This window comes from Corylus avellana, chromosome ca1, assembly GCF_901000735.1.
Source record: "Corylus avellana chromosome ca1, CavTom2PMs-1.0".
Lineage (NCBI taxonomy): Eukaryota > Viridiplantae > Streptophyta > Magnoliopsida > Fagales > Betulaceae > Corylus > Corylus avellana.
The window spans coordinates 47069517-47093637 of NC_081541.1; the positions used below are offsets into that span (position 1 = coordinate 47069517).

A 24121-nucleotide genomic window follows, 5' to 3' on the forward strand; every position below is an offset into this window, starting at 1 on the left:
CTCTAGAGAATTGGTGTAATGATGTATAAGGCTTTAATGCTTTGTCCTTTTTTAATTTATTTTTTGAATTATTTTTAAAATTTATAGTTGGCTTATTAATTGGGGTCTTATTAAATTGAGGCCTTAAATTTTGATAAAAAAAATTTTTAGGCCCTATTAAAAAAAATTTGGGCCTTCAATTTTTTTTTGGTCCAAAATAATTTTTTTTTTATTATTATTTTTTTTTTAACTCAAAATTTTTTTTTGGGGCCTTATTAAATTGGGGCCCTAGGCGAGGGCCTAACTCGCCTAGGGCCTGAGCCGGCCCTGAAATCACCCCTCATTTAAATTAAATATTTCACGTGTTGGGCCTTACTTATTAAAAATGATCTTCCTCAAAGCTTAAATTTTTGAGATAATTGATAATTTAACATTGAAATGGTAAAGTTGTAATTTGGAAGCAAGACGTTCACCAAAATCTTTTTGGGATAAGCCCAGCAGTTGTATACCGTTACTCCACATGGGTGTAGGTTGTTCCAAGCCCGCAAAGCCCACTTGATGTTTGATCTAGTAATTGCGCCCATTGATATGCTCAGCTGAGGCCCATGACCAAATTCTCCTTTTCATATAAATATTGCGTGTCTAATATATTCACCCATTCACTGAGACCCACGAAATCTACTGGTCAAAACTTTTGGTTGGGTAGTACGTGGCAGTTATGAGGAGGACTGGCAGTTAGAGTCTCGGAGCGGGATCAGTTGAAGTAGTGGGGCCCTCTTTTACGTTTGATGGTCTGAAATTCTGAATGCATTAAGAAGCGTCGGATCTTTTTGAAGTTAACAATAAAGAGACGGACAAGGCACACCCAAAGTGGGTCCCTAGTAAATGAGATCTTTTCTTAAGGACAAATGGACAATGATACCCTCGTTGTGTTCATTAACAAATTCTTCTCAGATGGACAATACTGTCTTTTGCTCGTGTTCCTGACAATAACTCCAAAACTTTCATGGGCATTGGGCGGTGCTGGAGAGCACACGCTCCAACGAAGAAAAGAAAGAGGAAATTATGTAGAAGAGAACAAACCAACTGCTTAAGACGTCAAAGGATATGGGTTTCTCTGCTGGTTAGCCGAGAAGGGTTTTCCTGCTGACGTCCGGGAGGCTCTTGTCGATGGGTTCTGTTTAGATTTAGCTTCTGTATTTGTATGTTCCTATCTTCCCTTTGACTCTTTCTCTGTTATTGAGAATTTGTTTTTTCTTGCATTTTACCTGGTTTTTCTGTGATATGGATGAAGGGGTTGTTTAGTTAATCATGATTTGTGTTATGAGCAGTTTAAATTCTAAATTGAATTGCTTTGAACTTTGGGGGTTATAAGCGTACAGTCAGGTTTTCTTCCATCAACTTTTCAGGGGAATGTTATGTGGGGTTTGCTTTGTTCTTGGATTGGGGATGCGTGGAACAACAATTACTTTGACAAGATTTGTCATTTTTTTTCTTTTTTTTCGGCTGTGCTTTTTTTTTTGGGGGTTGGGGTGGATTGGCTGGACAACTGAGGAATTTCTTTGATGTGCCAAAATAATTGCCCAAAGTTACTTTAATAAACCAAATTACTGTGTTGAGTTTTTATCAAATGATGAATAAATGAATGACTTATGTTTTGGGGGTTAGTTACGAACAAGATGTGGTGCTTGTTAAACAGAGGAGATGCAATGGAGCCCTAATTTGAGAATAGTGGAATAATATGATTATAGAAAGCTTTCCATTTAGATAGCGCAATACATAGTCAGTGCAAAACAGAATTGGTTTTGAGCTTTGGAATTGAAGTGATATCTGACATGTATATAAGGGTGCCATTGAAAGACTTTTCAAGTGTCAATCTTTCCAATAAAAGACCCTTAGGAATTATATTATGATAAGAAACTAAGACCATATCTACCACACTGGTAGGACTATGTTATGTGACATTCACTTGCACAAATTGGTCTTGGTCCATGCTATTTTGCCATCATACTTAGCATCTTGTGTGTTAGCAAGCCATTCTCCAGAAGAAAGCCCGCAGCATTAGCTGCTCCCCCCGTTCCCATCTTCCCCCCATTCCCCAAAAAAAAAAATATGCACACGCAGAGGAAGGGTGTTTCCACCAATCCAATGTAGTCGTTCCTCCAACCCTGCTATCCTTGGAAGTGTAGGTGCTATTGGTGAGTCATTGGGGCTGCAAGCACTGGCTCTTCCATGAGCTTTGCTAGTTCTCAGTAGTGTGGGGGTTCCATCATGGTCCTATCTGATGCTGACACATCATTCCCATTTATTTTAACACACGGCACCTTAAACTTGACTAGCAACAGATTTGTTGGAAATATTTAGTGTGTTTAAATTACAGCTTTTTGTGGTAACATTCTTCATAACCGCATTGTATGGATGACAAAGTACTATAATCAGTATAGTTCTAGTTATTCTGGTGAATTGCTACATATGCTTGTTCTCTCAAAGTTTCAGTTCATACTTTTCAGGTTCCCCTTTTGTTAAAACTATTATGATGGGTAATGATATTGAAGATGATGATTCATTCTCTAGGCCTGTCGGAAGACGGTCGGTCCTTTACTATGGTGTGGGGCACATGCTGAATGACATCACTTCTGCCTGTTGGTTTACTTATCTCTTATTGTTCTTGACTGACATTGGACTTTCTCCAAGGTATATATCTTATCAGCTGGTCAGCAGTTTATATGATCACAATAAAGTTTTGATATATTTCCTTTTTAAATTCCAGCTGGGCATGCCATGTGTATATGTCTTCCTTTTATGTTGTTCTACACAAACATTATGTTGAAAAAGAAAGATGCCTGAAAAGGTGTGCCTTGACATTCATCAAGTCACAATTATGTGAGCTTTTTTTTAAGTTGTTCTTTGTAGCCAGCTTGGCAGCAGCCTACAAAACCTAGCTTCCTAGGTTTTTTGACCTCATGACCAGCCGATTTTTTGGGAGCTTTTTCCCGAAGGCTAGCCGACTTTGGAGTATGCTTAGCCACCTTTTGCCTACTATATAAACCAAGTATTTGGCATTCAAGAAACAAGAGAGAGACTTGGGATGGGAGAGAGAGACTATTGGGAGGTGAGCCAATGCCAAAGAAAAGAATCTCATTCTCTTGTTTTTGTTGAGCTTTTCATTCTCAATTTTGTGAGCCGTACTGTAGGAAGAAAGTATATAGAGAAGCTTCTCATTCAGTTGCGTTAAGAGGACTAGAGAAAATTTTTTTATTTTGTAAAAGTTCTCTATCATGTGATAGTTAGGCTTGGTTGTAACCACGTAAATCTTGATATCTTGTATAATTGATTTATTTTATTTCGCTCTTTTTACTTCTTTATAATCCAAAGTATCATTTTGGCACAATGAATTGCCTTTGGTAATTCAGGTTATGAGGTAAAGGTTGTATATGGGCCTGGCACTTGTGAAAAGTAAATCTGGTTGTACCAAACTCAAACTCTTCCTGTGTACAGCATGATGAGATTTATAGTCTCTTGATGATGAATAAGTAGTTTTTTAAAGGGAATTGAAGTGCCTTCTGTTTATTTTCCTTCTCCCCTTAATGGCTTCCTATTTGAAGACTGTGTTGGGTATTCTTTTAATATATGTAAAAGAGCTATTAAGTGTTCTAATCTGAACTTTCCAATGACTTAGGAATGTCATGCTATAAAGTGTTCTGTGCTGAAACAGATCATGAAGCAAATTATACTCACATTGTGCACAAATTTATATATCTTTTAAGAGGAGATTATTCTAGGACTAAGATTTCCGCACAATAGAAGAGAAAGTTTATGCTGATTTAGTAATGAGATATGTTTAGTCTCATTATAATGTCCAAAATTGTGCTGTTAGAAACATGGAGAGTGAATTCAAGAATTGACCTTAAATCTTTGTATATTGACCCTGAATCGAATTCCATCAGTTCACATAGCTTAAGCTATCAGGAAGTGGGCCTACAATATATATCGAGCATACAGTAAGAAACAGTAACTGTGGACCTCGAAATGGACATAAATACAGAAAAACAACAAAACATAAACTGCAAACAAATGGGCTTTCTGAGGATTTGAACACAAGGACTTTTTATATGAAACAGGGCTCTAATACAATGTTAGAAACTATTTGGAACTCAGCAAACGATGTATATTAAACACTCACTTATAACAAGAAGTAGAACATTTTGATTTCCTTGCATTTTCATCAAAATTGTTTCTGAATTGGGTTATTAGTTATTTTCAGTGTGTTGCTTCATTGATTCAGTTTGCCTTATGGTATACTGATCTTTTAGCTCCTTTAACTTTTTTGTATATTTTTTTTAACATCGATATATTATTTCATAGGGATGCTGCTACGGTTATGCTTTCGGGTCAAGTAGCTGATGGATTCACAACCATATTTGCTGGTGAACTGGTAGTTTGGAACGAAATGTTAACTTGTCTGGACTCAAAATTTAATATGCTGTACATACATGACCAGTTATTGCAGAATTTGAAAATACTTCCATATTATGTCTATCCCATCCACTTTTTGTTTTGCATACTTTTTCGGATCACTCTTTGTTTTATCTGTGACATCAAGCATCGACGATCTATCTAGAGTAATGTAGACGATCTGTAGGCGCCATTCTGGCCAATTAACTTTCTTTAACAAAATTTGGATGTTTACATTTTTTGAGTTGGTATCTGCAGGAAAACATTTTAGGTGACCTGCTTTCTGGATGAATGCTAAATTTGAAAGTGTTGGAGTTGGAAATTTTCAGCATATTTCGCATGAATTTTAAGAATCATGAGGGAGAATATTAAATTTCAAAATATGTATATGCACACATGTATAACTCAATAGAAACTTGAAAATAGTGGTTGGGTTTGAGTCTAACACACATTAACATGTGCTTATACTTTTCACCTGAGAAGTTAGCAGTTAATTGTAAACAAATTAAGGATTTGAATGGGCTTTGATGTCTGCAATTTAGCATGTTCTCCTTGGAATTTTTTCCTTGAAGAATTTATTCTCCTTTGAATCAGATAATTGCCTAAATTGCTTCTGGGACAATAGAAAAAAAGAAAAAAAAAAAAGGGGAAACATCAAGCACCTTCTCTAACTGGTGGCTGTGGATCTTCAAGTGATTTTGCACATTTGCCTAACTGACGCTTCTCTACTGAATTTAAGTTGGTTATGACGTAGATCTGATGGTCTCTCTCTCAAGCTTTGGTTAAAGCACATAACCTCAGCATGTCCATACCATATCTGTTATGAAATGTCAAAAATGCTTGATATACCCTCCCAATATTCTAGAAAACGAATGAAATTATATGTGTTTATCAAATTAGTTGTCATATACCCATTAACCGGCTACATATATGCAATTTTTTTCTGGAAGAAAGTATAAATTCAGATATCGTGTCACTGTGTTATGTTTCTATGTCCTACTCTAGGCTGTATGTACATATTTGTAATTGCTGGGGTTTTGATATCCAGTTGTTCTGTCTCCTAGATGATTGAAATTACCTTACTCTTGCAACTTTTTTTATTATATAAATGCTCCTTTGTTTTTTGTTTTTTGTTTTTGTTTTTTTGTTTTTGTTTTTTGTTTTTGTTTTTGTTTTTTTATTTTTTTTGCGTGTTGGATGAGGATTGTGACTTTCGCTTACTGGAAATAAGTTTGCTTCCTATTGTTTCCTTGATAGATAGACAGGTTTGGACATTTCAAAGTATGGCATGGTGCAGGATCCATTTTGGTTGCTGTTTCATTTTCTTCTGTTTTTGGCGGTTGCATACCTTGTAAAATCTTTGCTACCTCTTCATCAACATTGCGAACTGTTGGCTATGCCATGTTTGCAGCAATCTTCAATGTGGGTTGGGCTGCTGCACAAGTTTCACATATGTAATAATCTTCTCAGTTGTCGATTTTGTAGTTGAAATGTGCAATTCATCAGATCTATTTTTTCTCCCATATAAGCACAATGCTAGAGGCACTGCTGCCACTCCTTTAAGTGGCTTTTATGCTGTGAACCCTCATAATTCTTTTGGGCATTTCATTGAAACCAAAAATGGGTTAAACTGATCGGTATCAAATGGACTTATATTCATTTCCGGCCTTTATGTATATGCGGAGGAACTAGCCTGAAAGTTTCAGTATTTTACAAATGGATGACTGCATAAAATTAACAGTGGGACTATATGTAAGTTCCTTAAACCGTGTAGACGCCATTGAAACCCTTCACCCTTGACCCTTTATGTTTGGAAAAATAAAAAGGAAGAAACACGTTTCCTTGGGCTTGGATGTATTTTGTCACTTATGCTATGAACCTTAACTGTTTTGTTGAAGGTCTATGGTGAATTGCATCACGCTGAATTCAACAAGTCGAGTAGTGCTGAATAGCTGTCGCAATGCTTTTACGATGGTCAGGCCCTAACTGAATTTTCATTTTATTTGTTCTCATCTTATGTTGTTACATAGGGCCAATGAAGATATTGTCCATTTTCTTTTCTTTTTAAGGTTGCCAATCTCACCTTATACGCAGTTGCTCTAATAGTCTTTGCTGTCACCAAAGCAATAACAAATGCTGATGTTGAAAATCAGGTATGTCTATTAAATGAATTTTTTATCAATTGTTAAATTTCCTTCTTGAATTTAACTCCAGTACTTTCCAAAATGAGCAGTATCGCTGGATTGCATATTCGTCAATTTTTTTCGGATGCTTCTTCGTGGGCATATTTCATCTTAGAACCAAAGAGCCAAGGTGAGATAAGTACAATCATAATTTGATGTTTGATTGTTTTCCCTTGGACCTAGATAGATAAGGATCTCATGTTTCAATACTACGTGTTAATTGTCAAAGGAAGTGTAGGAACTTTACTGAAGCATTTGGTAAGGAACTACCCACGAGAAATTTCGACCACAAATACTCATAAATATTCTGGATAATTTGGTTATGCATTAGAAAAATGTGCCAGTGGACCCCCTGGTCCCATCTCAAGACTGTCATGCATATACTGTGACTTAATTACAGCAGTTATTTATTTTTTCTTATGTAGGTCAAAGGTACAAGGTAATAGTCACGCAAGGATTGCATGGGCTTACTGGTTCAAGAGAGTTCTGTATTATGAAGTTGCTCTTGTTTATGTGCTCACCAGATTAGTAACCAATGTTTCACAGGTCAGCACATTTTCTTGCTTAGTGGTACTCATTTTTAAAATGGAAAAAGAAAGAAAAAAATTTTAAACTTTATTTTTTGTAAGAACATATAAGGAGATGATATTTTTGGGAATATTCTTGAGCCTCCAAGGTGAAAAGTCCCTTGAAATCGACCTCCTTGGAAAAATCATTTGCCAAATATTAGTGGCCTATAGGAGAGTGATTTGCTGAAATGGTTCAGCTACCTTTCTAGTTCTGATATAAAGATTGCTTCTTGTGCTCAGGCGTATCTTGCATTTTATGTTATTAATGATCTACGAATGGCCCAATCAGCTAAAGCTCTGGTACATGGACAAACCTTGTCAAATCCTAATTTCTTTCTATCTTATGTCATTTGGAAAAAAAGAGTGCAAGGCTGATTCTTTTGTCAAAATGATGGGAGCAGGTTCCAGCCATAATCTACATTTGCAGCTTTATCGTATCTGTGATTTTACAGGTAATCTTACAAAACTCAGTTCTTTGGTTGAAACTATTTATGTGATTTGTACGTATTCTTTGCTTTATTGATATATAACTTACACTTTGCAGGAGATTGGATGGACTGGCCAACGCCTGAAGGCCTACTATTCTGCTGGAGGCATTCTTTGGATGTTTTGTGGTGCATCGATCCTTCTCTTACCTAGAAGCATGAATGCTTTCATGTACATTATATCAATATTTATTGGTATAGCAAATGCATTGATGACGGTATGACCTAATTCTCTGAGCTATTAATCTTCCCCAGTTCAAATGAAGCAAGTTATTTGTTATGAAGCATTACTATTCAGGGAATGCTTCGGGGCGCCCTTACGCTTTTTAATAAAACAGTTTATTACTTATAAAAAAAAAAAAAGCATTACTATTCAGGGAATACATTAAAAAACTGTAAGGTTGCCAAATTGGTATGTAAATTCCTAGGAGACTGGTTGTTTATCATGTCATAATATTATAATTCTCAAATCCAGCATATTTTTTGTGTATGTGCATGGAGAATGGGGGCAGGAGCTTGCTGTAATATATCACAATACCTTAGTTGCATATGATCTCGTATGTAATTACTTTCATCTTGTTCTTTTTTAAATTTCAACTTTTTCTCAAATATAACAGGTGACTGGAGTAAGCATGCAAAGTTTTCTAATTGGTGAGAATCTTGGTGGCTGTGCATTTGTGTGTGGATCATTGAGCTTCTTGGACAAAATCGCATGTGGGCTTGCCTTGTATGTTCTTCAGTCGTTCCAAAGTAAGTCATCTGAATCTTCATTCTCTGCAACAGCTTTAACATGAAGGATTCTCTCATATGATACTAGGTACTTTGTTGGGTGTGTATCTGCACACCCATGATTATTCAAGTATTACGGCCCCATTTATTTTGGCATAAAAGATTGTCTGGAAAACCTTTTTTTATTTTTATTTTATTTATTTATTTATTTTTTATGTGTTTGGAGTGGCGTAAGATAGTGGTCAGCCCAAAACTGTTTTTCGTTGACCACTGAAAACATAAAGGCGCTGGGGAAAAATGCTTGATGCCCAAAAAAAGCAAAATACATTTTCCAGAAACGCCTCACAAGTGAGAGTATGCACTTACGCCTTCCCTGCCCCTCTATCTCATTTTTGCACCTCCATCGTCTCTTTCTCTGTCAGTCTCAAATCTCTCCTTCCCTGCTCCTCTTTTTCATCTTTGCACGCACTACTCTCATCTCTCTCTTGCACCCAATCTCAGGTACATTCTGTCTCTTCTCTCTCACTCAGTCTCTCTGGATCTTCATTCTTTCTCCTCTATTAGTCTCACCCTATTCGATTATGGAGGTATGGGCTTGCTGAAAAAATATTTTCATCTCCCTCAGTTTCTTCTCTCTTGCAGCAACAGCATCAACCTCCCTCCACTTCTGATTTTCGTCTCCCTCTTAATTTCATCTGTCTTTCAGCTTTTTTCTCCGTCTTTCAGCACCGCCAAACAGAGCATCAATCTCTCTCTATGGCGGCGTACCTTAACCAAAATCTTTGGCTTCTATTTGTTGGGCTTGTAAAATGTTTGCTGGGCTGTTGTTTTTGTTTCAAATGTCAGTGCTGTTTTGATTCCTGTGTACTAGTTCTTGGTGTTTTCTGTAAAGATTCTGTAATCTGGAACCAAAACGGTGGAAAACACCAAGAACCAGTACATGTGCCATGTAGTTTGATCAAATGTTTGGAAGTTTGATACTGGTTTTTCCGGGCATGTAGTTTCTTCTAATCTCCAGATTAATTCCTCTGTTATTTGTTGTCTTTGTAATTTGCAGACTCAATCAGTAACATTAACACTTTTTTCCCCTTTTTTTTTTCTGTGTAAAATTCATGAGTTCTTACTCAAATGCCAATAATAGTTCTCAATTTAAACTCTATTTAACTTCATATATGCTCAACTGCAGGTTCCTCTCCAGCAGTTCATTTGACCAGTCCAATACATGTCTATATTTCAGTTACAAGGATTGGTTTGGGTCTCATACCACCATTTTGTTCACTAGTTGGGGTGGCAGTTACATACACCATGAAACTCCATACCCCTTTTTCGAAACCTATGATGGAGCCACTGTTGGAATAGAGTGTGAACAAAACAATTTCCTTTAGACAACTCTTTCTTTAAGATGTTCGAGCATTTGCTGCAGGTTTGATTATTTTCCTGGAAAAATTCTCTATAGTGTAGCAATTACATAGGAAAGGACACAATCTTTGGCTACTGATCTGGTATAGAAAGCATGAGAATTTCTTCTTCTTCATTGAATTCAATTCTTTCATTGAAGTCATTGTTATCATACCCGCCGGACTTGTTTATGAATATAATCATACGATGTTTAATTTGTATTCAATGATGAAAATTCCATTCATTGAGTTTTCAAATATGAATATATCCTCACAATTATAAGGAGGACAATTTGTTCTAGATTTAAGAATTGAATTTTTTGCGTTTTATGTGATGATGTGATCTAAATTTTGTCGTGCTTATTAATGTTTTTTGTGCACGTATCTTGTTGAGCAAAATAAGATTGGAGTATAATCCTGACCCAAAAAGAAAAGAAAAGAAACACTCACTGCAGATGGTAAGAAGATTGATAGGTACAAGGCAAGATTGATTGCAGAAGGCTAAAACCAGAAAAACGGATTTGATTATGATGATGTTTAACCACTTTGGATGCTGTTAAGGTTGATCATTTCTCTTTAGCACATTATCATTGGAAGATAATATCAAATAAATGTGAGGATATTTATTAATAGCTACTTGGGAGAAGTATATATAGAGCAGCCCAAAGATTACGGAATACGATCATCTCCAAATTAGATTTTACAGTATTTAATGGTGTATATGGTGTTACATCATTTAAAAAATTTAAATGACATGGCAACAATGACAACATATACACCATTAGATGCTATGAAATCTAACATTCATGCAATACTTTTTGCGTTAATCCATCAATCTAGTGTAGAACTGAACTTTTCTTTTTGTTTTTGCAACCAACATTTGGAATTTGAGAGGAGTTGCACGCTAATCAGGTTAAACAAGTGAAGCTCATGGTTATGAATGTACAACAACTGGAAAAGAAGAAACTCATGAATTACTAGTAAATTGATTAATTGGTATAATAATAGGTGTATAATGATAACAGCACCTCATATGTATAAAAACATATATATATGCTACAAATAATCAAGAAGTTGCAGTAAAATATGGGAAGATGAGAAAAAGGTAAGAGGTTGGCTGATATCAATGCATCAATCGATAATCAAAAGATGATGAGCCACTTGAAAAGGCAAGCAGCTTTTTAATGCAATCCTACATTTTCAATAAGAGGACAGGCTTTTTCCGGGAGTCTCCCTTGGCCTTGATGAGATGGCTCAAAACTTTGGCATAACGAATCACCATTCTCTTAAGCTTCAATCCCTGAACACCCTCTTGCTGCTGCTTTGTGACCAGTTGAAGTTGCTTTTCTTCTTCAGTGAAGTGTTGGCCAAGAGAGCTCCTGCTCTTGATAAGCTGCTTCAAGCTCTTTTTACGATCGCTCTCTTCTGCTTCACCAACTAGTACTGTTGAGGGACAACTCTCATCTCCTTTGACAGGGGCATCAGTATCACTTGCTGTAGCGGAATTCTGGTCAGCATCTTGGACTTTTGATGGCCTTCTGGTTCTCTTTGACATGCTAATATCATAGTGGTGTTTACTTTCATTGCAGCAACTTCCCATTGCCCTGCAAAAGTAGATAGCTCATGAAGCTATGCTATATATGTTGCTTTTAGATTGTATAGAAGAAGAAGAAGAAGATTACTTAGTGAACAAATTAAGTGGGTAGTTTAAAGGCCTTTCAAAAAGGTGGAATGTCTGTTTTCAGATTGTCCATTTTTCACGTATGAACCACCGACCTCCCTCCTGCTAGAAGCAGCTGATAAGTGATGATGATTTTGATGTTGGTGTATTTACCAATCAGTGCCACCATATTGTAGGAGGGCTTGTCCCCATATGGCATCAAATGGTGCAGAGGAAAAACATCAACCTACAGTCTACACATATCCACCCTTCATTACGTGATTGCTCACTTTCAATATATAATATCAATGCTTTTTTCTCCTAGATCCACCTCATTTGAGTAGGTGACTTTCTTCCTTTCAACTACAGCAGCCAGTAAAAGTCAAGCAATTTTCATCACCACCATTTTAGCTTTTAAATCAAAATCCTTTCTCACTAAAATAGTAAAATATTAAAAAAGTATTTTCTTTTTCCTTTTAATAAATAATTAAAGGAAAAAGTTCACTTTAACTCCCGAATCTATGGCTAGTCATGAGGCTTCTTTAGCAAGGTTTCTCCATTCCGCCTTACAACGAAACATGGTTATTGGAGAATAACAATAATTTCATTTTACAAAAGTTGTCACCTTTATCCTTTAGCGGAGCTACGGACGGTTGTGGTGATGCGGTAGCAGGCATCAATCTTCAGCAGTGCAATCTCCTTTAGTTTTAGAAGGACCGGTGAGCTAACATACGTAGATTTGTCATGGGCTTTGGAAGAAAAAAAAAAAAATTGAGCCTCTTTCTAATCAAGCTTGTTGGTTAGTAGTTAGCACGTCTACTTAGGTCGTGTAGGAATTATTTGTCTAATTCCATGCTTGTTGCTTAGCATGTTCACCTAGATTTCATCAATCCTTGGGGTTTGTTGGTGAAGATAATGATTCCTTCATGTTTATAGTTGACCTTGTGCTGTCATTAATTTTATGCATGAGAATGGGCTTTGCAAATCAGACTGCTTCGAAGCAGATCCATCATCCATGATTTGACTCAGCTTTGCTTTGCTTTGATTTCATTTCTACTATGACATCAATTCAAGGAGGTCGATGGTTGGTTACAGTTAAAACATGGTTTTGAATGATCCGCAGGTCGAGCCCGGAATAGGATCCTTTCCATTTCATTTGAAATGGAGAGGAGCCATTTAGACAAAATGATAGGATCAAATTGTCCAATCTTTTAAAGTTGAGGACAATTTTATCCTAATTTTATCACTCTTTTGCTTAAATAGATACTCTCTATTTCAAATGAAATGAAGAGGATCCGTTTCCGCTAAGGTTCGGTTTAACTATTGCATTCATTCCCATTTTCATTGTGAAATGAAAAAGGTCCATCATAAGGGCAGAGTAGGTCCAGCAAGAGTCTATAACACATCAACAGAATAAACTACCCTTACCTTACAAAACTGTTTTTGCACCCAAAACTCAATCATGGGTGCCTTTATAATTATTAGAATATATTATGATATATGATTTTATTGTCATTAATTATATTTAATTTTTTGTAATCAAATCAATGACAATAAAATCAAATATTGTAATATATCCTAACAAACATAAAGAAAAGATTGTTGTATCGGGTTGGCCCGAGTGGATGAGACTTCGATAATTAAGTCGGATAATATTTTAAGAGAGAGGCTCAATAAATATATATATATATATATATATATATTTTTTTTTTCCTTTTGTGTAATTAGAGTGTATTGGGCAATAAGATGCCATACTTTTCTTGAGTTGACCTTTTTTTTAATGGTAAGACTCTTTGGAGGTGATTCACTGATTCTGTAATCAATACGAATTTTAAGGACAAACCAATTTTATTATATGGGTTGTAATACTGAGTGGCAGGCCACGATGCTGGAAAGTGCATAGGTCTACCAGTTATAGGGCCTTGAGTCCTTGACCAAGCCAAGATCTTTTTTTTTTTTTTCAATAGGAAAGAATAAGGGAAAAGTTCACCCCTCAAACTATCACCCTAATCATAATTTATCCTAAAATTATTAATTGTTATAATTTATTCCTCAAACTACTAAAACAATAACAATATACTCTCAATTTTTTAAAAATTACAAAATTACCCTTACTAAAATAAAAACAAAAGGAAAAATTACAGTTTACCCCTCAAAGTTGACAGCATTTTTTAATTCGAACGCTAAAGTTTCAATTTTTGCAATTCACCCTTACAAAGTTTCAATTTTTTTAATTCGACTAATACTATTCCAAAATTTCTATATTACCCATAATTTTTATTTTATATATATATATAAAAAAAAAAAAATTAGAAGTGCAAAAATGGCCAGATAGCCAAAGGGGTGGCTACGGCCACCCTGAATTTCTTTTTTAATTTTTTTTATAAGAAATAAAAAATAAAAATTAGAAACAATATGAGAAATTTTGGATACAAATAACAATTGGTCAAATTGCAAAAATTGAAACTTTAGTGTTCGAATTGAAAAACACTACCAACTTTGGAGGGTAAACTGTAATTTTTCCAAAACAAAAATACTAAATTTTTTTTTTTTCAAAATTTTAAGGGTATTTTTGTCTTATTGAAAATTTTATAGAGGTAATTTTGTCATTTTGTTAGCATTGGAGAGTACATTGTCATTATTTTGGTAGTTTTGAGGGTAAATTGTCGTAATTGATAGTTTAAGGAGATTAAGTGATAGTTTGAGTGGTAGTTTGAAGGGGTTAAGTAGACTTTATATAAAGAGTAATGTTGAAAACAAGATTTATGTTTTTTTTTTCCTTAAAATTATCATTAAATTTATTATAGATAATTATTAAATTTTGATTTACAAATAATTTTTAAAAACAACTAATTTTTTTTTTTTTTTTTTTAAATGGTAACTTTACTAAAGACCCTTAAACTTTCACCTGATTTGACATACCCTTAAGTTTTAAAATCTCTTAATTTGGACCCATGAACTTTTAATAGCTCTCAATGTGGACCATTCCGTCAATTTAACTGTTAGAAATATAAAAAAATATTAAAATATCTTCGATTTTCGTTTTGAAATTAAGGGTAAAGTTAAAATTTCATACAAAAGTCAAGGGTATAGACGTTATGTAATATTTAAAATCTAACGAAAGGTTAACATTAAGAGCAATTAAAAGTTCAAAAAATTAAATTAAGAGATTTTAAAATTTGAAAGTTTGTTAAAACATGTGAAAATTTTCGGGATCTTTTTATCCCTAAAAAGAAAAAAAAAACACAAAGTTAAATGGCTCTCTACATTTGAACTCGTCAAAGTGTAGGGGATGGGGTCCGACTACTAGAAGCCTAACCTATATACTTGTCTCTGTCACAGTCCTCCTCCCTAGCTTCTGTTCTGATTGCATCCTCAGCTGTACAATGGCAGGCAGCATGACACTGACATTTCTCTTCTCTAAACAAAAACTATTTTTTCATTCATTGATAAATACGAACATCCTGTCCTGTCCTCCTCCTCCTTACCTTTTGTTGTGGGAACTCGCGCGCTCTCTCTCTCTCTCCTTCTGTATAATAGTCCTGCAAATCTCAAGCAAACTATCTCCGTTTGACACGTGGCTAAAAGCTTCCTCCCCCTCTCTCCACTTTGAGATTCGACAGAACAGCGACTTGTCCCCCCCCCCTCTCTCTCTCTCTCTCTCTATAGCTCTCTCTGACAATGGTGGTGAGCTTCTATAACCCATAACACAGAAAACAGAGAAGCAGAGCTTTTTATGGCGTCTCTAACCCCAGGAGTGCTTTCCAAGCTCCTGGAACATGCAGGCAACAAGGACGTTAAGGTGACCGGAGAGCACCGCTCGGCGCTGCTCCAGGTTATCGAGATTGTGCCCTCCTTAGCCGACGATCAGTGGAAGAGCAGAGGCTTCTTCCTGAAGGTCTCTGACTCGCTCCACTCCGCTTTCGTCTCCGTCTCCGACGAAAACGACGTCGAGTTGATCCACAGCGGAAAGGTTCAGCTGGGCCAGTTCGTGTATGTGACACGCCTCCACTCCGGCTCGTCGGTTCCGGTGCTTCGCGGCATAAGGCCCGTGCCCAAGAGGCGCCCTGGCCCTTGTGTTGGCAACCCTACCGAGCTGGTGCCCTGTGATTTGTTGCCCATTAGACCCACCTTTCGTTTCAGTAATAGCGGCAATGTGAATGTGAATGCCAAGGTGAACACAAAAGCAAAAAAGGGTAATGCCAAGGCCAATGACACCGCCAAGAAGTTGGAAGTGAAGGGTCTGGAGTTGAGGAGGTTGAGTTTGGATGATTCGGCAAGGAAGGTTTGGGATCAGAGCTCTACCAGGAGTAATGCTACTGCTCACACTACATCGTCTTCCAAGTCCAAACAAATTTCCACTTCTTCACATTCTGCTTCTGTAAGTCTCCGTTTTGTAACTTGACTTTCCTTTTCTTTGTGTTTTGCATTGTACTATTGTGGCTATTTCTTGTTCTGTTTCTTTTGACACAGCATGTTTTTTACTCTGTTATCATTATAACTTTCTTTATACTGCTTCTATGGATATTGAATTGATCCCATTCTGAATTGTGCGTGCCATTGAAATTTACATGAGAATTGGAAGTTTTAATGGTAATATGGCATCAGTGGCCCTTTTCTTCTCTTTTACTTTGTTTTTTATCAACTGGATTGGAAGTAACATGTGAGTGTAGTAAGGTTTAAGTCCTACATTGGAAAGATGTCGTAAGTGTAATTGATTAATATAGCATAGTTAGGCCCAAACTCATATGCTTAAGCTTTTGGATTGAGTGGTGTCTCAACATGTTATATTATGAGCTCACTAAAAGACTCCCCATGGTAGCAATCTCTCTAACAAGTGGTATTAAAGTTGATAGTGGTGTGTGCTCTAGTTGAGTGGCGCAGGCACGAACAAAGGTCATTGGAGTAGGGACAAAGATGCAAATGCGAGCATAGATTAAGTCTCATATTGGAAAGATGTCATAAGTGTGATTGATTAATGTAGTATAGTTGGGGCCAAACTCATAGGCTTAAGCTTTTGGGTGGAGTGGTGTCTCAACATTCTATATTATGAGCTCACTAAAAGACTCTTGAAGGTATCAATCTCCCTAATAGATTCTTTAGTATAGTTACTAACATAGTCATTTTGGGCAATGACGGACCCAGTGGGGACCGGGAGTGGCCCTGGTCCCCCCCAAATCACAAGAAAAAAAAAATTAATGTTTTTTTTGCCAATTGGTCCCTCCCCAAAAAAATTTTGGCCCTTGGTCGCTCCCCAAATTGAAACCTGGGTCCATCCCTGATTTTGGGTATTGTGACCTACTTCTGCCTTCTAAGCTTTTTTGATGTTTTAGTTTTGCTTAATAATTGTAGCAAATTTGATTTGTGGAATCAGGAATATCTCTCTAAAATTTAATTTAGTTTGCCATTATAAATTCATCAGCTGCAACAGCTTTCTGACTGTCTTCTTGCTTAGATTGGAGTTTAATTGATACTTGCACACTCTGGCATAGGTTATATCCCTTTAGAAATGTTTTTTTGAAGGATTGCTAGAAAATTACTACCATGAATAAGCCAAAGAAACCTCTATTGTTCTGTCCTGATTTTGGTTTTGAAAATTTTGATGCATGAGATTAATTTTTGTTCTTTCATCTTTATTTTTTGCCACTTGGCACTCCTTTCTGCACGTCCCTCATCTTTTATCTCCTGGAAGCTGATGACTGGATATGCTGCAGGTGAACTCTGATAAGAAGGCTTCTAAAAATGATTTACCAATGAAGCGTCCAAGTTTGAGTATTTCACCTTTGAAAAACAAAAATGATATCGTTTCTCCAAAGTCAAAGAGCAAGACTTCTAAAGAGGATTTAAAGTCACTATCTAGGGCCTCTATCCCAAGCCGTCTTATTAAGGTGCCCCTCAGTTTCAAAACTAGATCTGACCAGATGATTTTGTGGAATGCACTCCCTTCTACCATACGTGATCTTGGAAAGGTATGGAATCATGTCTATGTTCATAATATTCCACACTTCCAGTTCTTCAAATGCCAAGTTCATATTGTTTTACATCCTATTGTCCTCGACCAGCAAGCTGTGTCTCATAGGAATGTTGCATTTTTGGCTGCTGTACGTGCATTAGAAGAAGCATCAGCTGCAGAGGGTATCATTCATTGCATGAGGTATACATTTATTACTCTTTTGCCTTTCGCATTATATTTGTTGCTTGCTCTTTTTCATAGTTGTTTTCATCTTTCTGAAGAAATTTGTGAGCTTAACTCATCTCATAAAACTGTTTCAATAAGAGATGGTTGCTCATTCTTTATAAATATGCCCAAGATCTTGTCCACAAGCAATGTGGAATCATTCATCAACATTATGCTATAATGAGCCTTAAGTTTGAATTCTTCAGAATACTATGCAGTACATTCCTTCATTGTCCATCAGTTGTATATGGTATAGATTTCCTTAAGAACATCTATGTTAAGTGGAAAAGTGATCACTTCTTGGTGAGAAGGACACCATTGCAACTGTCTTAGGAACTTTAAAGAACAAAATCTGGTATCAATTGGAAACATGACTTAGCTTCCAAAGTGTTGGCAAGTTAAAAGAGATGAAATTAAAATTGTCAGGCCAGTGTGAGAATGTATGAATAATGTAAAGGGCATTGCCCCACGATATTCTACCAAGTTAGCTGTTGCATCCTGATATCAACAGTGCATGAGGGTGCACTAGTGCCTAGCTTTCTAAGATATTGATTACATAGGTTTCTTCTAACATGAGAACACAGGTTTTGCTCGCCTACTGTAGGAAACATTAGCAATTTCACATTCTTCAAGTGCACCTCATTGCCTATATTATGTGATTTTTACTATGAAACTGCTTGGAGAGTAATGTGCTAAATTTGCATATTCCCTTAGATTTTCTATTTTTCCAGCCTCCTGTTTGATCTATGTCTTCAGATGATGTTTCTCCCCAACCTGGACTTGGGAAAAAAATTATCAATATTTTTAACTCCTTTTGCAGGAATCTCTCTCTCTCTCTCTCTCTCTCTCTCTCTCTCTCATTATGCCTCAACATAATGGTACATACACCTTCTACCCAATTTTCCTGAAAACTATCTAGACTAACATGGAGCATGATGCCATTGGGAAAGTTTTCCCTTAGTGTTTTTGTCATAATGTTGTTTGTGACAAAAGTTTCTCCTTTTGACATATCTGTCCCACGTTCAAGTTTGCAATATATGATGACTTTGTATAATTTTTTCAGAATGTTTGCGGAACTCTGTGATACCTCTCAGAAAGTTCCTGCAGGACTACTGGTTGAGCAATTTTTGGACCTTCATCAAAATATGCACAGAGCTGGAAAGGTTATTGATTCCTTATTGAACACAATGCTTCCTAAAGTAAATTCAAGCAATTCTTGTAGCCCACAGTGTACGATGCCAGATGTGTGTAAAAGTTTCACTAATAAAAATGCCACATGTTGGGTTCAAGCTGCAGTTGGTACTAATCTTTCCATGTTCAATCTCTTTAGAATGCAAGAAAAGAGTGAACTTCTAAACAGTGAGAAATGTCATTATGTCATCATAGAGGATACTCTAGAGGAATTGAATTGTGAGAATAATTCACCTCAAGACAAACAAAGTCAGAGAAATCATGGAAGCTCTTTATCGATTTCAAATTCTAAGCAGATACCTTCAAGTTCACGGCAGCATCTTTCATCGACAAAGAAGACGAATACTGTAAGGGAGGAAAGGTCTAAGGGAAGTAGATTAAAAGGGGCAGCAAGTTTAGCAGAAAAACTGCTCTTGGTTTCTTGTGAATGGTTCTTTAAATATTTGGAGGATTCATTAAACATGGGATTTGCATTAGGCAGGGAGGGAGACAGATCAGAAATTTCTTATCTTCTCAGGCAGCTTAAAAGGGTGAATCAATGGTTGGATGACCAAGTTGATGTTGGAGTTGAGGTTGATGAGAGGAAACAGGACTTGAGGAAGATGTTGTATGGGTTCCTACTAGAGCATGTTGATTCCACCATTGTTTCCAGTAAGTAGATATAACCACAAGAAGTAACAGAGGTTACATTTTTGAATACATTCTCTATCAATCGCTAATTTCTAGTTCAGGTAGGGGTTTATAGTCAAGATTCTTACGGCACAAATTGTTACTCCTGGCCTGGAGTTCCATCCCAGGATACGTCCTAATTTTCTTTTTCCTACTGTCCCTAACATTTACTAATTCCAAAAGGCTGACTATCAGAAATATGATGATGACTTTAACATGTCCTATTATGCACAAGTCCTCACTTTTTTAGTTTTACTGAATTCCTTGACTTGTGTTCTTCCTTTTTTTTTTTTCCTAATTGAGGGTCTCTCTTCTATATTTCCTATGTACTTGGTTGTGCCTCTCTATGCTTTCTAATAAGATTGATTTACTTACAAAAAAGAAAAACTTTAACCTGTCCTATATCATTTATAAGTATAGTTCAGTTCTATGCCGTATGCTGCTGAAATCGTTCTTAATTCTCGTTTGGATCACAATTCTTTCTTTTTTTGTTTTCTCAAAATATGGCTTGTTGTGAAGTATGGGATGAGATACGGTACTTTTGTCCCCTGTTTTAGGTTTGCAAAAATTCTTCTGTTGACATGGACTGAAGAGAAATGTCTTTACAAGAGAGACTATCCCCATGAATTGATTGTCCTATTTGGGGTCTTAGATCCATGTCACTATGAATTCCCTGCCATTCTTCATTAGTTCTTGCAATCTTTTACTGGAAATTAATGTGATTATGGGAGCATCTTAACCTCCATAATAGGGGACTAACTGTCAACAAACATGAGATGTGAAAGATGTATATGGAATTTCTACTTTGATCACCTACTGCAGGTGCCCTGCATTTTCCCTATACATTCGAAAAATATTTTGGAAAAATGAAATGAAGGCCTTCTTTTCCCTCAACATTTGGAAATCAACAGAAATATCAGAAAACAGCTAAAATGTTCAGTTGGTCAATAAATGGCGATAAGCTGATTCCTTTTGAGAGGAAGTCATTGACCCGTAGGACTGTGTCTTCTCAGCAGCAGTCTTTGACAAAGCTTTCATTCCCCTACAGGACTTCATGTGAGAATGCAATTTTTCTGGCTTGAATGACTTTCCACATTGCCTGCATTAATTCAGAAGCATTTTGGTCAACTTACGTAGCTCATGCAGTCAGAAGTTAATGAACTACAAAATGGAACACTTGAGTGGTTAATTTGTAAATGTTGTTAGTGTCATATGGATTATCACATTAGTTTATAAGAAAGCTTTACTACTCCTCACAGCGCACATCGATAATATTGATCCATGATGGTGATATGCTCGTAATCTTGCTATTGAATTAGGATGGGTAGTAGGATGGCATATAATCCAAGGGCTCAGCAGAATAGATAAATTATGAATGTGGATAGAAATCAACATCTTAATCGCGACATATATATTAATCCAGTTCTTGGCCACAGTATTAATGGGTGTCATAATCAACCAATCATGGACCTTTTTCTATTCTTTTTGCATTTTGATTTTAACTACTAAAACAGAAACTTTGACGTCTGCTGATATATAATAATTATTTTCCTATGCTATGAGGCAATGTCTTTTGACTTTGAAAAAAGATTCCCATTGATTGCCACTTGTCATACTTTGCAGTGATTGTGGTTTTCGTTTGACATCGCTTCTCCTTATCTCATTTGAAGATTCTGTTTCCCAATAGGAGCAGGTCATCCTTCATCTTTTGGCTCGCTCACCTCAGTTGAGCTTGTGCAGTCAAGACTCAAACACTACAGGATTATTTTAAAGAAATACTACTCTTGAAACTTATTTATCACATATATTTTATATTAACTGATGTGACATATTTTTAGTGACTTTTTTTTTTTTGTTCTTTTAAGCGACATGCATGAAAAATCACCTAAAACAAATAACATCAGTCAATGTGATAAATAGATGTAAAGAGTAGTATTGCTCTTCGTTCCGACTATTGCACCCTTCTCACCCTTTATTTAAAACAAATGGAAATTCCTGTCATTTACCAAATCACAATGACATTATTGGTGTAACCGAATACTTACGAGCAATGTGGCTTGAAAGCAGCAGGCACTGCTTTTTGTTGAGAGAATCCGCTCTGCTTCTTCTTCTGTGAACCCTGTTTTCCATCAAAGCCTTTCCTGAACCAACAAATCCAAAACCAAATAAACAAATCTTAATCTCTCTTCATTAACACTGAATATTGCAGCAAATGCAGAGACATCACCAATTGTGATATGACCATCGTGAATTTGACTTACCAATTAGTACTGTGTTGCGGCTGCTGCTGCTCTTGCTGCTGTTGATTCCAAGTAGCCCCATACACTCTGGCAGACCCTCCCAACTTCTCTCCTTGAAAGTTGTCATCTTTAATATCGGGTTTGGTGGAAGAATTAGTTTTGTTAGCCCGATTGAGCATGACAAACACTTCATCATTGGTATCCGCAGCACCACAGCCAATCAAATTGCGTAACATGCTAGAAGCTCCGCTTGAATAGCTCTTGCTCTTTCTAAACGGGGGAGTAGACGGAGATGATGATGAGTGTGATGAGGATGGCGTACCAGCCGCCTTTTCCACTTTGTCATCTTTGCTGCTCTTCTTTTTATTCTTCTTGCTCATCAGCAGCGTGGAACGGAAAGAAGTACTTTCGAGTTTCCAGCCACCATTTTCGACATCCTTCTCTTCTTCGAGCTTTATTGAATCATTGGTTACTGTTGACCTCTCAGAGCCAAACAAAGGCGACTCTTCATTGATTTCAGAAGAGATATCTGTTGAGGTATTGGTCTTAGAATGTGGGTGCGTTTGGAATGCTTCTTTGGGTGAAGGTTGCTGCTGGCGTTGGTCTTTAGCTTCGGCTTCAACCTCAACAGGCTGCTGCTTTTTCAAGATGTAAGCTTTATTTTCGTAGTAAGAAGCATGATCTGCAATTTCTAAAGCAATCAATGTGAGGAGCTTTAAAAGGGAAGGATTTGTCAACACTAAATACCAATTACTAGTTTCCATAAAGGGATGAGAATAGTCAAATTGAACAAAATCAAGCAAATTGAACCAACTTACCAAATGGGGTAGAGACAATCTCGGATCCTTTGATGACATATTCGTTGTCAGAGAGAGGGGTTATAAGGTCATCATCCAGCAAATCTTGCCAAACATAGCCTGTCTTGTACCTCCTGCCAATTCAATTTCCAATCAAAATTATGAAATAATCACAAAATCAAACTTTTTAATATGAGAAAAGATACATATATAGAATTAACTCATACCTCTTGTAGGACCAAGCAAAGGCTTCCGCCATGTCCTTTCCTCTCAAATCCGCAAGCCACCTCTTAACATCTTTTGCAAATATGAAAATACAGATTTTAAGGAATACCCATTAATCAATCAAGACCAAATCTTGCTTGCACTGAGAAAGCTAGAGGCTTTGAATAATCACCTCGCAGATAGACACCATTGCGGTTGAAATGGTGAACCCGAATGAGATGGGGATGCTCAACCCGACCCATGTGACTAAGGAAGTAAATTATGTGTATGCGCCTCACTTCTCCACCTCTGGATTCCATTAATCCTTCTTTCTTATTCTTCTGCACTTGCTGCCGCCGCTACTGCTAGCTGCACAAACACCACCACCAAAACCACAAAACAAGAGCAACAGAAATCCTCTTCTTTTCAGACAAAGTCTCTCATTGATAAATCAACAAATTTTCAAAATATAGTATTATAGGGGAAAAGGGAGAGAGAGAGAGGGAGAGAGAGCATGAAAAGCCCGAGAGAGATCTTTGTCTCTCTGCCGGCCTGCTACACAAACAGTCGAAAACAAAACATATTCCTCATTCTTAATATATAACTGATTATAATAATGGCGATGAATATTGATTAATCATGCAGGCCTAGCTACACGACTACATATGCAGGGAGTGGAAGATAATCAAATAAAACACAACTTTAATTCTCGCAGAAACAAAAGAATCCTTGGTACTCGAGATTACCCGCTGAGTGTTTCCTTATGCTCACACTTATCTTCTCCTGGCCTTCTCTCCACTAGGCAGCCTCTGTGTGTGTGTGTGTGTGAGAGAGAGAGAGAGAGGGTGTATATATATATGTTTGAAAGGAAGCACCACAGTATAAGGAGGAATATTGACCAGATTTAGAGCAGCTATATATGGAGACAGAAGATTGCCAGTTTGCCACCCGCGGGCTTTATCAGATTTCCCGCTATTTGACAATTAACATCACATGCAAAGCATGGATCGGAATTCTCTGAATTTGTTAAGATAATCACCGTTAAATTCTTTCATTTTTAATTATTATTATTTCTATTAATTATGAAATTACTATTAGAACAAAAAAAATTAAGAAAAGAAAAAGAAAAAGAAAAAGAAACTATTAGCCCCGTTTGGTTCGCGGATTAAACCCTTGGATTGGACTAGCTAACACTAGGTATAGCTAATTATTTATTTGGTAACACTCTATTCCCCAAAAGTGCATTATTTTCTCCAATATATAATTTCATATGGATCTAGTTGATGGATCAAATCCCTCAAATTAAAAAAAAAAAAAAACAAAAAAAAAAAAACTATTAGCCTATTAGCCGGCCCGCTTGCTTTTGTCGAAACTATATATATATA

At 36.5% G+C, this 24121-nt stretch overlaps 4 protein-coding genes across 6 annotated transcripts in view; 2 read left to right on the forward strand and 2 right to left on the reverse strand.

The window, feature by feature from the left end:
* LOC132181754 (uncharacterized) overlaps window positions 1-10116 on the forward strand; it is an 11047-nt gene extending 931 nt beyond the window's left edge. The window contains exons 1-13 of one of the 2 annotated variants that reach the window (XM_059594992.1): window positions 985-1181; window positions 2490-2673; window positions 4345-4414; window positions 5692-5888; window positions 6333-6408; window positions 6504-6587; window positions 6668-6747; window positions 7043-7163; window positions 7427-7486; window positions 7588-7638; window positions 7731-7889; window positions 8289-8421; window positions 9587-10116. In XM_059594992.1, coding sequence (XP_059450975.1) covers window positions 2513-2673; window positions 4345-4414; window positions 5692-5888; window positions 6333-6408; window positions 6504-6587; window positions 6668-6747; window positions 7043-7163; window positions 7427-7486; window positions 7588-7638; window positions 7731-7889; window positions 8289-8421; window positions 9587-9759 — 1365 coding nt within the window. In that variant the 5' untranslated portion in view covers window positions 985-1181; window positions 2490-2512 and the 3' untranslated portion in view covers window positions 9760-10116. Of the gene's footprint in view, window positions 1-984; window positions 1182-2489; window positions 2674-4344; window positions 4415-5691; window positions 5889-6332; window positions 6409-6503; window positions 6588-6667; window positions 6748-7042; window positions 7164-7426; window positions 7487-7587; window positions 7639-7730; window positions 7890-8288; window positions 8422-9586 lie in introns of those variants that run through there. The other variant, XM_059594995.1, reaches the window with a different exon arrangement.
* Window positions 10117-10808: 692 nt separating this feature from the next.
* Window positions 10809-11397, reverse strand: LOC132167941 (uncharacterized). Its single transcript, XM_059578990.1, has one exon. The coding sequence runs from the start codon at window positions 11395-11397 to the stop codon at window positions 10990-10992; it is 408 nt and encodes a 135-aa protein (XP_059434973.1). The 3' UTR covers window positions 10809-10989.
* Window positions 11398-15165: 3768 nt separating this feature from the next.
* Window positions 15166-19670, forward strand: LOC132167772 (uncharacterized). Its single transcript, XM_059578799.1, has 4 exons — window positions 15166-15838; window positions 17172-17426; window positions 17520-17611; window positions 18699-19670. Exons 1-4 carry the CDS (start codon window positions 15194-15196, stop codon window positions 19483-19485), a joined length of 1779 nt encoding a protein of 592 aa, XP_059434782.1. The 5' UTR covers window positions 15166-15193; the 3' UTR covers window positions 19486-19670.
* Window positions 19671-20306: 636 nt separating this feature from the next.
* Window positions 20307-23567, reverse strand: LOC132167362 (protein SOSEKI 1). Of its 2 annotated transcripts, XM_059578312.1 has the most exons (7): window positions 23483-23567; window positions 22930-23105; window positions 22760-22829; window positions 22554-22666; window positions 21757-22426; window positions 21541-21636; window positions 20307-20594 (listed from the first exon to the last, which is right to left on the reverse strand). In XM_059578312.1, the coding sequence occupies exons 2-7, from the start codon at window positions 23054-23056 to the stop codon at window positions 20432-20434; spliced, it is 1239 nt and encodes a 412-aa protein (XP_059434295.1). In that variant the 5' UTR covers window positions 23057-23105; window positions 23483-23567; the 3' UTR covers window positions 20307-20431. The 2 variants fall into 2 exon arrangements, with proteins under 2 accessions (XP_059434295.1, XP_059434297.1); XM_059578314.1 differs by lacking the exon at window positions 23483-23567 and having other exon boundaries at window positions 21757-22417; window positions 22930-23217.
* Between the last annotated feature and the right edge of the window lie 554 nt (window positions 23568-24121).

Bases quoted from the DNA above. Each gene is read 5' to 3' on its own strand.
- LOC132167362 (XM_059578312.1), bottom strand. From the start codon at position 23,056: ATGGAATCCAGAGGTGGAGAAGTGAGGCGCATACACATAATTTACTTC. The intron at 22,667-22,759 runs GTATGAGTTAAT...TTGAATTGGCAG, and splicing joins TTTGCTTGGTCCTACAAGAG to GAGGTACAAGACAGGCTATG. The intron at 22,427-22,553 runs GTAAGTTGGTTC...TGATTGCTTTAG, and splicing joins GATTGTCTCTACCCCATTTG to AAATTGCAGATCATGCTTCT.
- LOC132167772 (XM_059578799.1), top strand. From the start codon at position 15,194: ATGGCGTCTCTAACCCCAGGAGTGCTTTCCAAGCTCCTGGAACATGCA. The intron at 17,427-17,519 runs GTATGGAATCAT...GTCCTCGACCAG, and splicing joins CCATACGTGATCTTGGAAAG to CAAGCTGTGTCTCATAGGAA. The intron at 17,612-18,698 runs GTATACATTTAT...TAATTTTTTCAG, and splicing joins GGTATCATTCATTGCATGAG to AATGTTTGCGGAACTCTGTG.
- LOC132167941 (XM_059578990.1), bottom strand. From the start codon at position 11,397: ATGGGAAGTTGCTGCAATGAAAGTAAACACCACTATGATATTAGCATG.